This window comes from Mchenga conophoros, linkage group LG16, assembly GCF_057382185.1.
Source record: "Mchenga conophoros isolate Kocher_MC1m ecotype Shallow Benthic linkage group LG16, M_conophoros_male_GT1.1, whole genome shotgun sequence".
In the NCBI taxonomy this organism is placed as follows: domain Eukaryota; kingdom Metazoa; phylum Chordata; class Actinopteri; order Cichliformes; family Cichlidae; genus Mchenga; species Mchenga conophoros.
Genome location: NC_140541.1, coordinates 14,973,229 through 14,990,862, shown reverse-complemented (window position 1 = coordinate 14,990,862; position 17,634 = coordinate 14,973,229). Strand labels below are relative to the sequence as shown.

The 17,634-nt window shown below is 38.6% G+C and overlaps 1 protein-coding gene across 2 annotated transcripts in view; it reads left to right on the top strand.

The window, feature by feature from the left end:
• The first annotated feature begins 14 nt into the window (after window positions 1-14).
• LOC146556448 (axonemal central pair apparatus protein HYDIN-like) overlaps window positions 15-17,634 on the top strand; it is a 55,925-nt gene continuing 38,305 nt past the window's right edge. Inside the window, exons 1-26 of one of the 2 annotated variants that reach the window (XM_085250411.1) lie at window positions 15-103; window positions 1,030-1,134; window positions 2,367-2,492; window positions 3,175-3,294; window positions 3,589-3,723; window positions 4,533-4,732; window positions 5,004-5,128; window positions 6,667-6,868; window positions 7,051-7,225; window positions 7,846-7,945; window positions 8,219-8,337; window positions 8,682-8,905; window positions 9,073-9,140; window positions 9,256-9,497; window positions 9,888-9,988; window positions 10,649-10,784; window positions 11,905-12,069; window positions 12,160-12,312; window positions 12,925-13,163; window positions 13,279-13,576; window positions 13,685-13,828; window positions 14,409-14,552; window positions 15,072-15,164; window positions 15,428-15,642; window positions 16,353-16,527; window positions 17,113-17,322. In XM_085250411.1, the coding sequence (XP_085106537.1) occupies window positions 1,057-1,134; window positions 2,367-2,492; window positions 3,175-3,294; window positions 3,589-3,723; window positions 4,533-4,732; window positions 5,004-5,128; window positions 6,667-6,868; window positions 7,051-7,225; window positions 7,846-7,945; window positions 8,219-8,337; window positions 8,682-8,905; window positions 9,073-9,140; window positions 9,256-9,497; window positions 9,888-9,988; window positions 10,649-10,784; window positions 11,905-12,069; window positions 12,160-12,312; window positions 12,925-13,163; window positions 13,279-13,576; window positions 13,685-13,828; window positions 14,409-14,552; window positions 15,072-15,164; window positions 15,428-15,642; window positions 16,353-16,527; window positions 17,113-17,322 (3,987 nt within the window). In that variant the 5' untranslated portion in view covers window positions 15-103; window positions 1,030-1,056. The remainder of the gene's footprint in view (window positions 104-1,029; window positions 1,135-2,366; window positions 2,493-3,174; window positions 3,295-3,588; window positions 3,724-4,532; window positions 4,733-5,003; window positions 5,129-6,666; window positions 6,869-7,050; window positions 7,226-7,845; window positions 7,946-8,218; window positions 8,338-8,681; window positions 8,906-9,072; window positions 9,141-9,255; window positions 9,498-9,887; window positions 9,989-10,648; window positions 10,785-11,904; window positions 12,070-12,159; window positions 12,313-12,924; window positions 13,164-13,278; window positions 13,577-13,684; window positions 13,829-14,408; window positions 14,553-15,071; window positions 15,165-15,427; window positions 15,643-16,352; window positions 16,528-17,112; window positions 17,323-17,634) is intronic. The other variant, XM_085250412.1, reaches the window with a different exon arrangement.

The window sequence follows — 17,634 nt, the reverse complement described above, 5'->3', positions numbered from 1 at the left end:
TAAGTGTGTTGCCACGACAACGAACCAAGACAACACTGACTTGCGCGCTGGTAACTGGCTGACAGAGGGCTTGATGTAAGGTAAAAAGTTCTTCGACACAACGGTGAGTTCTTATTAAGATGCTTGTTTGTGCAGTCTGTTAAACGATCCATTATTAACGTTAAAGTGAACGCATAGAGTTCTTACAGCCTATACTGTATGTACAACTACGGGATCCACGGTTTAAGTATTGTGAAGTGCTTAAGAGAGTGAGAATATAATGAAGTGCAAAACTCAGCGAACAGTACAACTGTTAGCATAAAAACAATGCAAACACGAATAAAACAGCTAGGCTTTAGAGACTGTTTATGCTCCTTTTCTTCGTCAGTGCTCCAAAATGTTCTTATTCACACGGAGCACTGCACTCCGTCTAGGGGTTTCTTAAACTTACCAGCTAACACAAAGATTTCTGAATAAATGTGATGTCGTGGTCTCTCTCTCTCTCTCTCTCTCTTTAATATATATATATATATATATATATATATATATATATATATATATATATATATATATATATATATATATATATATATATATACACCCCATTTTTTTCTTCTTTTTGGTTAATCAAATGTTTCTACGGTCACATCAATGACAAATTTCCTTTTACTGATTCAAAAAACCCATATTTCATTAAACAGTCATGCGGCCATGCTGAGAAAGCACTTGATTTCTGAAATTGAATCTAAATCTTCAAATTACTGTACCATAAGTATGTATGACATAAACTGAAGTGGACATGGTATACCATGTCCACTGTTTGCCAGGTCTCTCTTGGAAATGAGATTTTTAATCTCAATGAGATTTTTTACCTGGATAAATAAAGGATTAATAATAATAATAATGATAATACAGCATATAGATTTCAGTTGTTAAAGACACACCCTAATGCTACTTCTGAACCTGATATGATAACTGAAACATAAAAAATGGATGTCTAGTTTATGACTCCATGTGTTCTCTTGTGTTCTTCTGTTTCCATTCTTGCAGGTGATTTTGCCATACAACATATTCAGAATGAGCATCACTCAGGTGAAGAAAAAGGCATCCCTGCTATGCAACAATAAGCGTGTGAAGGAGGGGAAAACAAGGAGGGTGAGGTTCTAACTTGCATTTTTTTCCTTTTATCTCTGTAATTTTGAAGCTGCTTGCAAGTTATGTTGTGAAATATAGCCATATGACAGCTTTGAGGTGACAAGGAAATGAAGATGTTACAGCAGATGTCAGAAGTGGGATTTTCTGACAAATAAACAGCATTCTATTTTCTTGTGACCTACTTCTTGCACGCTGTCCCATTCTTTTTTAAATAATGCTTAAAATGACACGTTGTCCTAATAATCACTTTGGCTTCTCATAGGGAACAAAATGAATTACATGACTACAGTGTTTTGTTGCATTGACCTCAGCCTAACCATTTTAGCTCTCTTCCACTTCACTTACAATTTTCTCAGGTCAGAATGTGGAATATTGAAGTCCATACTTGCTTACTTATTTGGTAAGATTGTTAAAAAGAAAAAAATAGGCTCATCATCAGTGTGAGCTGCGCTGTTACACACTTGACAGAAACTAGGTACAATGTTCAGGGATGCAGTGGAGGGATTAACATTTTCTACTCTGCATTAGTTGTCATTTCATCTCATGCTCTAAAATATTTAATATTTTCAAAATAAGTGCATCCAGATAGTCTTTAGATTTTATAAAGACTTCAATCTGTGATATTTTGAAACTAAAAGACTTAGTTTGTTACGAGAAGCCACCAGTTTGCTTTGTTTCCGTTTAGATATTGGAATCCATCAAGATTTTAAATAGTCAGATTTCCAAAATAAAAGCTCCCTCATTAGATATGGAAAATAACATGTTCAGAAATATAAGATAGGTAATGACAGATAATCAAATCAAATTGTAAAAAATATTCTATCTGCTGCAGATGCTCGTTTTTACAATCTTGTGGCATTTATCTCTCTAACTGCATAATAAAATTAATAATAATTATTATAATTATTAATGATAAAAGCATAAATATTGCATAAGCAGTTTTGCAGTTATGTTATTCATTTAGATTTAGAATTAAGCTAAAATCATTTTCCTTCAGAGAGACTAAGTGCAATTAGTTGTTTTTTTGCTTTAGGTGCACCAATGACAGAGGATTATGTAGAAAATACAATACCCAAAAAATGATGCACAAAATGAACATTATTTGAGTTTATGTATATGCAAGCATTAGAGCTGTAAGCTGAGCTGTTTCAAGAGCAATAGCCTACAGCTCAGCGCCTCATTACTGCTGATTAGGAGACCGTAAATAGGCCTGTGTTGCTGTGTGTTTGCAGGTGACTCCATCAGTTTTCTCCCAGGAGATGTTGCAGTCCACAGAGGAGCGCCTGAGTAACACAGCTGAGGTGCACCCACCTCGCATCCTGGAGTTGCTTGACCTGAGCGCCGCTCCACATCACAAAGTAAATGCCAGCTATAATTCTGTGATATCACACTAGTTTAAAAAACTTTCTTCCTATTACACACAGTGATACAGTATAACATTAACTGGGAACCAACAATAACAGTGGCAACAGTCTACCGTAAAAGGTGCAAATTGAAAGGGAGTTCTTATTTTTAAATATTTTCTTTGATATCACTTACTCCTGCCTAGCCTATTGCCTAGTAATATGTAGAGACTCTTGTGCTGCAGAAACAGCTCAGACCCTTCAGGTGAAGAACTGTAGAAAGGCCGCGGTTGAAATAATCAGGAATTTGACTCAATCACAGCACATTTGCCTGATCACCAGTCTGGTGATTTTTCACGCTCATCATTTGTAGAGTTGTCGCCACATTATATTTTCTCCCCATAATTGATTGTATATTTTAAAATTGCATCTGCACAAAAGCTAGGACTGCATAAAAAAGAGATGATTAATATTATTGGCATCATACTGTGTGTCCATCTTTTCACTGTTAATTAGGAAAAACATGTTTTCTTTTTACTGCTGATCATTACATCAATATGAATAAAAAGCTTGTTTAAATATTTACAAATATTATCACAAACCAGCAAAGCAAATGCACTGTTCAATACGTATTTAGTGCAAAGTATGAGGCGAATTTGAAATCTAAAGCATTGTCTCTGTATGTGTGTTTGGCTAGGGTTCTTTTCCAGATATAGATCAGCCGCTTTTTCAGCCCTACCCTTCTGAGTTGGTCTTCCAGAATTTCTCTCCTGGACAGACCTACAAGTTACCATTGCTGCTTCTCAACAATGACAAGGTATATTAATTAATAAGAGTAATGAAGATCAAATAATTTTGAAATCAGCATGACTGTCAAGCCTATATTTGAATCAGAAATATTTGTGAAACAACACCGCCGCAGCATGACTATTTGAAAAAGAGAAAATGTGGGGAGTGTGAAGAAAAGGTCATTGCTGACTGGAGGAAATCTGAATAAGATACCATGATAAGATACCGTTTTCAAGCAATGATTAATAATCACTACCTTTGTCCTTCTTGCTGTGCTGGGTTTATGCACTTATCTACAGTTTATGTTTATTTTTTTGTTCAGGTTTCACGGCAAGTGAAGCTGGAGCAGCAGAACTCCGTGTATTTCAGTGTTTTGCCTTCAAGTGATGCACGCAGCAACGTTGCACCAGGAATGTCTGCCACTTTCACAGTCTTCTTCACCCCACACGAAAACAAGGTACAAGAGACGTTTGCATTTGATTGGACTTTGCAGCACAAAAACAAAGAAGCCTAGACTGAGAGAACAAAACACAAAGTCACAATAACCACATATAGGATGAGGATAACCTCATATGATCTTGTATAGCCTTTACCAGACTTTCTGCATAAATGTTTCATGAAGTCTCAGTTAGAATCAGAATCCACTAAAAAAAATTTGTCCTAAATGTTGAATTTAACTAAATTAATTACACGTAAATTTTCTGTGTAATTTTGGTACGTAAATACAATATGAAATCAATCAAGAGAATATACTTGATTTGTATACATTTTCCTTAATGTTTAATTATTTCAACAAATAACCTTCTGATTTTGTCACATATATAATTTAAAAAATGTTTTTTTATTATTGGTTCATGTTTATTAAGGAAAGAATCTTTTTTTTTTATTGTTTTAAGGGTTAGGACTCAAGTATGATATTTTTGGTTTGTTTGTTATTTACATTTGAATAACTGAGCAGCTAATGGAATAAACAGCTTGTTTCTCTCACCCCAAACCTGCAGCGTCAGATGGCTGCCACTTCCTGAGCCTCATTGTATCTGTGGTATATATGTCTCTATATTACTGTAGGGTCTTTGCTGCCTTGAGGTGACTGTTGTTGTGAATTGGCGCTATAAAAATTCAGTGTAAGAATCAAACTGGATAAAATTGAACTGCTTGTGTGCCCAAATTCAGTGGCACAAAATTATTTAACAACTGATATAATAAAGTATATTGAGTTTATAGAGTTTGTGTGGTTGCAACAGGCTTTTCTCCTTGTCTACACAGGACTACCACCATAGACTGGTTTGTGTGACAGAGAGGGAAAAGTTTGAGATTCCAATCCGGGCCATTGGGCCACGTGCCATTCTTGACTTTCGAGACAAGCTTGACTTGCCCATGTGTCCTGTGAAAGCTTCAACTGAGAAGACTCAACTTGTTTGTAATGTAGGAAACAGCAAAGCCAAATTCAGGCTCCACACAGAGAGGTGAGAGTAAAACAGTCATTCTTGTACCCAGTGAATAGTTATGTTTAAAGTTCAGCTTGTGAAAACTGATCTGAAAAGCTCAGTTAAATACATTTAAGAAAAAAATTCAGAATCATAAGTGAACAGAAAACATTTTTTACCTACTTATCAAAAATTACATAATGGAGTCTTGGGTATACCTTTAACTAGACTTTACAGTACTTATTGTTGGGTCTAGTTAAAAGTTTGCTTTTCCTCTGTCAGTTTCTAAAACAGTAACCTATTATTGCAGGCCTTTTTCAGTGAGACCTGAGTTTGGGTCACTTGATGTTGGCGAGAGTATGCAGGTGACTGTGGTTTTCCACCCAATGAATACAGGAAACCACAGGCAGGATCTGTTGCTGCACTACCATACTGGTGAGAAAACAAAATTGTGACACCAATGAGACTTGTGTTGAAGACTCTTCAAGATGTAACAGATAAATACACACTGATAAGGGGCTTGCGAGAGCGGTGCGTATGTGTTTGTTGGTTAGGGGGCCAGTGAAGTCAAAGGTGACATACTGTAGGTGATGAAAGAGAATATAGCCAGTCTTTAGGGAATGAAAATTCAGCTCATAATGGCTGTATTATATCACATTTCCTGCTTGGTATGGCTATCTCAGAGGGGTTGTTTTCTCTTCTCCCTGATTTCTTCTCATAGTACATGTTACATCTTAGTGGCTTTGGTATTGTTAGGAAATCAGTTTTACCCCGGTTCTTTTTATTCCTCGAGCATCCAGAGATGGCACCGGACTCAGTAGTCATTTTCGCAAAATCTTTATTCATCTTTATTCATCTTCATTTAAGCATGCACTTCTAGAAGGGAAGACGAGGCCGGTGGGTCCCTCTGCAAAAATCTTCACCCCTTTGTTAGTTACAGCCAGCTTTATAGAAACAACCCCATCATAAAACCCCCCCTACGGTGTGCTGCAAACTCTGTCTGTGTCTATGTGCACGAGCACATGAATGCCTACATGTGCGCGTTCCCGCGTGCCTATATGAGTGCTCGTGTGTGACTGTGTGCACATGAGTGAGTGTGCGTGTGGATGTGTGTGTGTGACAGTTAAAACACTGTGGGTGTAGGTAACTCCCTAGAGGTCATCAAACCCCTCTCACTTCCAGACCACAGGTATCCAGTTACAATGTTGAGACCCCCACCCTAAAACATCCTCTGGGGAATTTCCACTCAGCATTAACTCTTCTCTGTTTTACTTTCACAGCTCAAGTGGGGGAGGGGTACAATCTACTCCTAAGTTCACGACAGAGTCAGCCTTTATTATTTAAGGGCAGTGTCAGTGTCTCTACAATAGTTCTACATTCTATGATAACACATTTCTAAACTCTAAATCAGCTAAATATTCTACAGCAGGGGTGTCAAACTCAAATACACAGTGGGCCAAAATTCAAAACTGGAACAAAGTCGCGGGCTAACGTTAATATTTATTGAAATATATTTATTCCTCCAGATATAAGAATGAATCTTTTCTTATGGACTCAAAGACGTTTTGCTGAAAAACTGAATATGGAACAAGCAAAGCTTAATACTAAACAATATATATATTAGCTGTATAATACCAGTAGGCCAGCTCTGATAGTAATTTGGTATGGCTTTGCGGGCCAAATGTAAGTAGGCTGCGGGCCAAATTTGGCCCGTGGGCCAGAGTTTGACACCTATGTTCTACAGTATACTGCCAGAATCTGGTATTTAGGAATCTCCTGTTGTCTTTCAATTAGACAAGAGTAACCCTGTTAAATTTCACTTAAATCCCGACAGTATTCCTCCATATTTTTACAAATGACTAATGAAAACAAAAATAGACAAAAAAGGTCTCTTGATACCTATTCTCCACCACTTATGTTACCCTGTGGTAACCAGTTACTAGGTCATAAGCACCATGATATCTTCTACTCAGGTGAAGATGTGTACATTAGCCTGCATGGGTCTTGTGAGGAACTGAACATCCACCTTGAACCTGACTCCATCTGGATGGAGAATACTTATGTCTCCCTGATCAGTACACGCACAGTGTCCCTCACCAACCATAGTGGCATCCCTCTTCAGTACTGCTGGACTGTGTGGCCCAGCCAACAAGAAGAGGACCTGAGCTTATTGAGGTATTTATGCATGAGCACAAAATGTATTTATTAGAGCATGTGTTGCCAGAAATGAGCTCGGGTACCCATCACATTCTTTCTGTCTTGTAGATCTTTGTCCTTCTACTGGCCTCTTTTTCTCTCTGACCCTCCTCATTTGCTATTTGTTATACTTTTCACTGTCTCTCCCTACTTGTCTCTAGGGAGGGCTCAGTGCTCCAGCAGAAGGAAGAAGTCGAGCTAGGACAGTTGCTTAAGTCTGACCCTGCAGGGATCCATTACCTCCCGCTGCAGTCCAGAGCCCCACAGGAACACAGAAGTCAGGATGCAAACAACTACCTCTTGGCCCTTTCACACTGTATAACTGTGGAGCCTCCGGTGTGTTTGTGTTTCATTGTCTTGTCGTGTGTTCACATGATTTTCCTCTTGCCAGACTGAATAGTTGAATACTTAAATGTCATTACATTGCCCATTGTTTCTTTTCCATCAACTCTAGAGGCAACAATGCCTCCTATAGTATGTCTGCATAATGTAATAGTTTTAAGTGGGGAGAAGGAACAGGAGCAACAGCACTTGAAATTTGTTGATGTTTCCGTGAATCATTTCTTGCAGCATGCTCTACCCTCAGAGCTGTATTATTGCTGTGAGAACAGAATTCTGAAAAGGTTGATCAGATCTGATGTTAAAACAGACTTTGTGATCAAGACTGTTTGCATATAACGTCTGTCTGATTCTTCTGTGACATTAGAACCACAGATTAGGGCCTTTCTGTCTAGAGACCTTTAGAAAGTATGAGCTGCTCTGTCTTCTGTCCCCAACTCAGCCCCATTCCCTGGACAAAGAGATAGACAACACAGAGTTAGGGAGGTCACCTGCGTGTGTGTGTATGTGTAGAGTAAAGCCTGACCAAAAAATCAGTTGTTTTCTTCTTCTTACGTTTTTGTAATGTTTGCATTTTGCTTCACTAAAATAATTATTGTTGTCTTTATGTGTTTCAGGAGGGGGAAATATGGCCCAGCACCACAGCGAAGTTCACCATCATCTTCAAGCCTGAGGAGGCCAGACTTTATCAACAAACCATATACTGCGATGTCACAGGTTTATTCCGGTTTCTCAAACACACACACATACAGCAGCAAAAGATAATAATTCATAATGTTATCAGTTTAATCAGTACTTTTTGTCCATTTTAGTCATGTTTACATTGTTAAAAAATAGAGCAAAATCACAGAAACACAGAGGCAACTTTTAAACTTCACCGTCACATGCATAAAATCTGTGTGATGTTTTCTTTCCTGTGGCCCTACAATTTTCCTTTCTCTGTCTTTAGTTCTATTGTAACTCTTTTATCATGGCTGTTTGTCATCTTAGGATGTGAATCACCGTTACCCCTCACAGTCAAGGGCAAAGGCACGGGCCCTCAACTTGTGCTTAACTATGATGGGATGAACTTAAAAGATTTATTCATAGGTGAAAGATTTCGCCAAGAGGTAAGAAAAACCAAGCCAGTGTGAACACGTTATGTTATTCCCAGTATGGCTCTAATGTAGAATGCTTGAGCTACAACTTTGTGTGAGTTGAATTCAGCCTTGGTGGATGCACTGCAAGGTTATAGTTCTTATCCACAAGATAACAAAACAGCATATATTGTTAAAAAAGCTGTAAAATAAAATAAAAACAAAATCAAAAGTTTTTCTTTTGACAGTTTTAATGCACAAATGTAATGCTGAAAGACTCTACCACCTTATATCAATTCATCTACTCCATGAAACACATTTTGTATTTAGATGATCAATATTGGGTATTTGTTCTCATACAAGAATTCATTCTTCAGGTGCAGTTGTCAAACAAAGGGCCAATTGATGCCCCTTTCAGGTGGTCAAGTCCTGACACCACTTTTGGCCGCTGTTTCTCCTTCAATCCCGAGGAAGGTGTTGTTCCCTCTGGCACCTGCCAGATAGTGGAAGTATCGTTCTGCAGTCCCATTCTGGGTTCATTCTTTGAGGAGTTGCTGCTAAGTGTAGCAGGACAACCTCAACCACTGACCTTCACTGTTGGGTAAAGTTAGCAAGCAGCGAGCCAGTTCTCTGCCAGGACATTTACATGTAACACAGCACAAATAAAAGCTGACCCAGCTGTAGTAGTGGGTCTATTACACTCTCACTGCATATTTTCAAATCTTATTTTTCCCGAGGTTTCAAGGTTTCTTTGTCTCTTCTTTGCAGGGGTTCCGTCATTTGTCCCACAATCCACTTCAGTGTTTCAGAGCTTAATTTTGGGGATGTAGCCTTTGGTACATCACTTTTGCTCTTCTAGTTTTTATAACATATATCCAGAGAATAATGACAGACATCATCTTAATATATTCACATTTTCTCATATTTGCTTCTTTTAATCTCCCTGCATAGGTTTTCCAGTAACAGTTGGTTGTACGCTCTTCAACCCTTCCTTTGTACCTGTGAACTTCATCCTGCGTGTCTTGGGGGACGGGCTGGGCTCTCCTAGTGTTAGCTCATTCAAACAGATTTCGGATGAGTCACTGAAAGATTGGCAAGGTTATACTGCTAGAGATCTTCATCCATGCCCTGTGGAGTTCACGGTCAGCCCGGCAGCAGGCTCAGTGCGTAGCGTGTCCGATGTTGACATTAAGGTACAGTTTATTAACACCATCCCCGCCACTGACAAAATATTCCAGCAGTCAGTGTTTTCATGTTATGAAATAGTAGGAAAAAACCTCAAATATTCTGTTTTTATTTTTATATACATGTAAATTATGTAGATTATTTAGATAATATAAAAAATATCTGGGCAATCTTGAAGGATTAGTAAATCTCATTGACATATTTTGCTGGTTTAGAAAATAATCAGATCTCTAGCCAGCAGTCATCATCATGGTGGTTACTCTGTCGATACTGGGGTCTTTAAAGCTGAAGGTGACATTAATGAACTTTCCTTTCTTTTTAACCTTAGACACTTGTTGTCCTGTCTGTGTATTGGTGTATTTGTGGTCTTGTTGTATGTCTGTGCGATGTTTGTACAGGTCACACTGTGCTCCAACACAGTCAGGACATATCAGCTGTCACTGGTGGTGGATGTTGAAGGTGTTGGGGAGGAAATTCTGACTCTGCCTATAAATGCTAGGTACATAAACATGCTTAATGTCCAGACGTACTCAAATAAACAGTTATTGAAGTCATTTCTGTCACAGCAAAATGAATCTAACATGTCATACTGGGCCCATTTACACAGATCTTTATTCTCTATTAGCCTAAGACTGAAAATCTTTTTCCCTTTGAAAAGGGAAACGTAATAAAAAATGATGAATAAGAATGAATGACCATCCATCTGATATAGGAAAATAGAATAAAATGTCTTTGTTGTGGTGTCTTGGTTGGTGGATGAGACCCAGAAAATCCATGAAACGACATACATTACTATATTTTTTCTTTAAAACCATTCAAAGTATAGTAGTTTTTACTCAGCTGTATTTGTCATTAGAGATTAAATGGAACATATTATGTTCATTACCAACTCTTCAAGTCAAGCATTCCTTAAGGATCCCAATTAGTAGGGTGAGTGTTAAGTAATCTCTTCTGTCATCTTTTTTCCTAAAGCAATGTAGCTTTTTTTCTTCCGGTAGTCTCTGTTGCACTTTTGTTTGTTTGCATCCATTGAACTTGAACTTGGAGGATTGATAGAGTTTAGGCATGATAAAGTGCAAATACACATCTTTTATTCTCCTCACCTTTTCCTTGTTTTTCTCCTGATTGTCTGACTTGCTTTTTTCCCCTTTGTTGATAGGTGTGTTGTGCCTCAGATTTTGGTGGATACTCCAGTGCTACACTTTGAAAGGTGTTTCCTCAATCAACCCTTCGAACAGAAAGTGCGGTTGACCAACCCCAGCAATTTGCCTGCCTGCTACGGCATGCTTGATCAGGTTGGATGGATCACCAGAGCAACAACAATTATAGAGTTTACATGTTTTGGCAGCCACTAAAGTGTTTTACACTGTACCTTTCCTTTTCAATCAATATGAAGTTGGAGCCAGGAGAAAGTTAGCTTAGCGTAAAAATTAGAAATACCCACTTTTAGTTCGTCGCTTGCCACAAGGGGTCACCACAGGTAGCTTCACAAATTTGATTTGGCAGATTTCTATATCAGACGCTGTTCCTGATGCAACTGCTAAGGGATTTGTGTCTCTTCCTTAGAACAAACTGGGATCTTTCACTTGTTAGGCAAATGTGTAAACAGTTACACTGTGGAGCCATGAGCATAAAAACTGGAAATGAGCAAACAAAAGAACTGGCTTTGTCTAAATATAATCAAATGGTAAAAGGCCTGTATTTGTATAGCACTTTACTAGTCCCTAAGGACCCCAAAGCGCTTTACACTACATACAGTCATCCACCCATTCACACACTGGTGATGGCAAGCTACATTGTAGCCACCAGGACCTCTGACCACCACCAGTAGGCAACAGGTGAAGTGTCTTGACCTGGAACCTTCCGATTACAAGGCGACCTCCCAACTCTTGAGCCACAATCACCCACAAACAACATTGTGTCTGATTTGATTTCGTTTTCTCAGCCTAATAAACAGCTCACTCTTCTTATTTTGGAACTCTGCGTGTGTTTCTTGTATTTCACTCAAAAGATGTTTATTTGGGATTAAGTTTAGAAAGTTATGTCAGGTGGTTCCACAAAACTGTGTCATGTAACTGCTAAGAAAGCGTTTAAGTTTTATTTGTGTTATTTTGCTTTGAATTGATTTGGATTTTCGAGACAAAGGGCAACAAAAGCTTTCCTTATATAATCAGTGACTGTGCTTCATATATATATATAGCAGAGATAGATTCTTTGTGTACACATGCACTGAGGCAACTTGTGGGCGACCGTGGTTCAGGGGGGCGCTTTGGGTCCCTAGAAAAGCGCTATATAAATGCAATCTGTTATTACACATGCACTGAAGCAACTTACCTAAACACAGTTTGTACCCGATCTGTATGCTGACATTAAAACTTATGATTTAGTTTTTCTTTTTGCTCTCCCTGTTTTCAGGAATATGAGGATAATTCTTCGCTGCTTTTAGGCAGTTCTGCACCCAGAGGAGTGATTCATCCGGGCAGCTCCGAGGAGCTTCCTGTGCGTCTCCTAGCTAAGGCCCCTGGAATGCTGCATCACACGATACGTATTGCTGTATTTGGGAGCTCCCAGCCACCCCTGGTCAGTGGAAGTGCATGTGTGGGAGTGCAAGTTGTGTGTAGGTCTGAATACCGGCATGGTGCTTATTCTCTAATCCTACTTCTGTTTCAGGAAGTGGCCTTATCATGTATTGGGCACGGGCCACTAGTTCACATTCAAACCACACAGCTACACTTTGGCAAAATCCCAGTTCTGATGGACATTGGCAAAACCCTGCTCCTGTCAAACCACTCGCCTATTCCAGCTCACTTTACCACTCCAATGGTACAAACACTCACCCAAGAAAATAAAAACACCATTTGTGACTTAGACAGGCAGGCGCATACTATTTACTTCATATCTGTCCAACCATAGATCTGTTCACGTATTAGCAGTCCGACTTTCTTAATTGCTGTGATTGATCAATTATCAGTCTAATTGGATATGTAATTTATGAGCTAATGATTTTACTGCTATGGTAACTCTTGAAATAATTAGTTGCTGCTTAAATTTGAGAATGAGAATAAGGGGCTTCCTTTGCACTAGTCATTTTAAACCAAATTGTGACATTTTACCAATTTAGATAGACTTTAATGATAAAATTATGTAGTCTCACTGTTTGGTGTAACATTTATGCACAAAAAATGCTGTTAACCTTTACTGTTGACTAGACTTCAACTTTCATCTCTTGTTCTCTCTTAATCTCTTATCTCTCAGAGTTCATTCATAGCAAACCTTTGCAGCACAGTTATAGAAAATGCTCCCACTTGATATTTTCATGCATCACATTTAGTGCTGGAACGACCTATTGGAGCTTCTACGCTGCTTTGTGTTTTTTCCTCAGCTCATGATGTTCACACTATGAATAGACTCAGATTTTTGTTTCTGCTTCCTTAGACCATCAGAAAGCCCTTTTGGCGTATTGAGCCCAGTGAGGGGGAGGTGCCACCATGGAGCCAGGTGGAGCTCAAGGTCGTGGTGCATCTGAAGGATACAGTTCCGTTTGAGGGCAAGTTAGAGGTTTCCATACAGGACAGTCAGCCACTCACTGTCCTCCTGTCTGCCACTGGCACTGGCACTACAATTGTCAGTGACAGGCCTTTTGGTCCCAGCCTTGACCTGGGCACCCACTTCAGGTAGAAATCCCATTTTCATAGACTAAAATGGAGCGTTTCCTAGTTATTAATTCACGATGTAGATGTGGATAATACGACACTGACACTATCCTTCGTCTTTATTCTACTTTGTAAGTCATGAAGCATACCAGTACCACTTCAAGCTCTGCAACCATGGCAAGCGAGTACACCGGATGTACTGGAAGGTCGATACCTCACAGCCCACTGCAAAACTCTGCAAAGGTGGCACCTTGCCCGACCAAAGCTTCCTACCCCCTATCTTCACTCCTAAACAGAGAGATGATGCAAGACGTGGATCTTCACTCCCTTCCAGCAGGGAGAAGTCGATGGTTAGCCTCAGACCGTCTCGTCTGGAACTTTTTCCAGGTGGCTCTGCTGACATGGTGCTGACAGTCTCTGCAGACTCCCCAAAGGTGAAATGGTTTGTTGCAAGTTAAAGGTTTGCGCATGCACTAAATGACATGATGTAGCATAGTAAGCAGCATAGAACATGTAAATAATGCTTCTTTTCGACAACGCAGGTTGTACGTGAACGTCTGGTGTGCTACGCTATAGTTGGCCAGCAAGGGTATCAGGAGAAAATCATGTCTGTAGACATTGCTTGTCGCTTTGTGGCTCCACTGCTCAGCATTTCCTCAAAGCAGCTGAACTTCTACATAAAGAAGGTTAGTCTTGAGCAAAAATTAGAAACAGTGCCTTGTCTAGAATAAATGCATATACTGAATGCTCTCTATTGTAATGCTCTGTAAGTTGTATGTATTTTTAAATATTATCTAAAGCCTAGTTAAAGGCTAAAGTTAAATATCCATAAGCTACAACTTTGATAGATAGCTATGTCAGTCTTACAGGTGTCCTTAATGCATTTCGAGATTCACAACCAAATGCCACATAGATGTTGTTTAGTTTAGGGATATTGTGACAGGATGTCTAGCATATTCCAAACTCTGTATAGTTTAGTGAAAGCATTTAGATTATTTTAACATTCAGAATTTTTGAAAATTACAATAGTTTAACCTTGTTAAAGACATCATTAGCTCACAGTTAACAGCTAGTTGTCGATTAAACTGCAGCAGCTTCATTAGTTAGCGTATTGTCTGTCTTGTCTTAATGTTGGTTTATAATGGAGCACTGTAACAAAAAATAATTTCCCCCAGGGATCAATAAAGTATTCTGATTCTGATTCTGATTCTGATTCCTGTCCTTTATTGTGGTTCATTTAATTAAGGATTTGTATATGTGTTACAGGTCAAAGGGGAGAGTGTGCGGCCCCTGTATGAGAAGTTGATCTTGAAGAACGTGTCCTCTCTGCCTGTATCCATGAAGCTGTCGCTCATAGAACCTTTCTCTCTGTGTGAGGCCCCAGGGGAGCACAGTTCAGCCACCACTAAGGTGCACATTGTTGTTTGCTAGTTGTTTTCGTTTTAAGTTCCAGGAAAGCAGATTTCCTGGATTCTCACTGTTCTGTGATAGAGCCATGCACCAATGTTTGTGAACATTTTTGTGGAAACATGTTGTGTTCTTACTGTCTTGTAGATGAGCTTTTCTCCAGATTAATGTTGTTATTTTGTTTTTGTTATTGTGTGTCATGGATATCTGTATGTGGTAGTGGGACTTCACTGTATGTGCACTATACAGATATAGTAGTTCAAATTAGGGCATCCATAATATGCAATTCGAATTTGAATTTGAGGAATTGCACTTTTCTGTAGTGGTGATTGAATGATCCTGATTAGAAGGATAATTCTGATAAACTTGGGTCCCGTGGCAGAATTATAATAAATATTTTATTAAATGATTTCTTTCTTCCAGGTGCAAGACCATGCTCTGTGAAAGAAGTGCTCTTACACTGATTTTCCCAATATACTGAAGTGCTATAACTCCAATAATAGTCTTGTGTATTTTTTCCAGTCTGTGGTTTTAGGCGACAAGTGTGAGGCTGAGTTGTGGGTATGCTTTAATCCAGCTTTCTATAAGGATCGAGTGTCACACAATGTGGATGAGGTAACTACGATACAGCCTCTTTTGATATATCATGCTGTTATCTTCTTTCAGTTGTGCATTTTTGAGCAGTGGCTTATTCACCTGGATTTACATTGAAATTAAATAGGCTGGATAGAAGTAACATTTACTTTTTTTTTTTTTTTTTTTACTCATTTAATGATCTAAAACTAATGTCTTAATTAAGCTATCAGATAATCCTTGGCTTTGAATAAATGTTCACTTACTAACATAATTTTTTCCCTCTTTCTTGAAATGGTTTTCAGTATCTTGAGGTAAATTACTTGGGACACCCACAGCAGGATGTAGTGGACCTGCATGCAGAGGTCCACTACCCCAACCTCGACTTTCCCTCCACCACTGTAGATTTTGACTGTGTGTTAAACTGCACCGAGACTCACAAAGTCATGACCGTCACAAACTGTTCCCTGCTTCCTGTGTCCTATTACTGGACCTTTCTGGATGACCACATTAACAGCAGGTAAAGTCACACAGAATCTGGCCAAACAGTATTAGAACATGTATCACATTTATAAACCAGACACTGAAGTATCATGTTGTATAATTGTAAAGTGATTGTGTGGTAAGTCTTTTAAACCCAGATTTGTTCTGTTTTAGATGTTATGTGGGTCAGAAACAGCCAGCCACATCACTTAAGAAAGAGATTATAGTGCTATTACTGTGTTAATACAGAACCTATTTGGATATTTATTTTGACCAAGTAGTCTAGTGTCAAGTTTGAGATCAAGTATCTGACAGCTAAAGAAAATCCACAACAGAATCGTGTGTTTGTATAAACATGATCAAAACATTTCAGTGAGTTAACTAATTTCTAATATCTGTACTTGTTTTTAAAAAAAGAAATCTTGGATCTGTAAGATGCCAAAGTGAGGAAATATCCTAAATATTTTAACTTCAGATCTGAGTAAAGTTCTCTTAAAGAGAGAGGAAATACAACTGCACGATCAACTGATTTTGATTTTAAAAAATGAAATAACAGGTCCACTTCAAGAAGATCTTGAATTTGTTTGGGTTTTTTTCCACTAAGATGCTAAAAGATAGTATCATATTTTTCCTTCTTTGCAGAGAATTTTTCATATGTTCCATTTATTGTAAGATTTCAATGCAGTGATTATGAAAAATATATTTTTAAGTTTAGGGATGCTTTATTTGACTATTTTGCTCTTATAGAAAAACAGAGATGCTGAAAGGAAAAAAGAAAAAGAAGCAGAAACTTTCAGAAAGTCAACAGGAAGAATGGAGGCTCTCCTCTGCAACTCTTTCACCTGCCTTTTCAGCTCCTCAAACCCCCCTGCTAGCTGCAGATCAACAGAGCAGCACACAAGCTTCTGTTCGTGTGGAGGAGGTAAGCAAATATTTCCATGTAGGAAATTTCTTCTTTTCTTTCAGGCACACGAAACATAAGCAGATTTGTTATCAAAAGAAACTAGACATAACATTTATGTCCAGTTACTTATGAGTCTTTGCTAAAATAATACAACAATGCCCTTAAAGCCAGTTGTGTTGTGTTGTGGCGTTCCAAGCAGATTACCAACAGTGCCCTCTGGTGGACAACCCATGCAACATGAATAATGGTTGAAGGGCATTTCTCCTGTTTTCTTCTTTTTGTTCATCCATGAATTTTCATAGTAGATTCATGGATGTAGTGAAAGAAGGCATGCAGAGGGTTGGTGACATGGTCCGCTGTGATGACGCTTAAAGCAAGCAGCTGAAAAAAAGAATAAATCATTTGGACTCTAGTTGCAGCTACGATTATGTTCTTCACTGATTCAATCATAGAGTAATTTTTTTATAATCAAATTTCATTAGATTCTTGTCTATACATTATAAATATTTTAAATTTATTGTCCACCATCTTTCAAAACTGAGATTCAGAACATTGCTGAGAGTAAAACCTAAATAACATCTGGTTTTCTCGTTGTGTGTGTAGGTATTTGATATTTTACCGACACATGGTCATCTGCAACCTGGGGATCAGCAGGCAGTCACGTTCTCTTTCTACGGCCACGAAAATATCAGCAGACAGGTGGTCGCGCAGTGCCATGTAGAGGACGGGCCTACATATGAAATCATTCTCAGAGGACACGCATCAGAAATCAGCTACACCCTTGACACCACCCATTTGGACTTTGGCCAGCAGGTGCGTATACAAGGCACCTTAATTCTTACGTTTCTTACGGGTATCTTTATTCCAGCCAGCTCCATCTCTCCAGTGGTTAAAGTTCAAAGTGTAAGTATTTGGACTCTCAGCTTAAACACATTCAATTTAAAATAAAATAATGAAATCTACATTAAGTTACCAAATCTCAGATTTAATTTTAGTACCTTTATATTAATATAGAAAGAACTGTGTGGAGCAGTTTTAACATGAAGATAACGATAAAAGTGCTCCCATTTGACTCAGAGCCTTATAATTCACAATAGTTTACATTTAAACTGAGGTGCAAAGAGT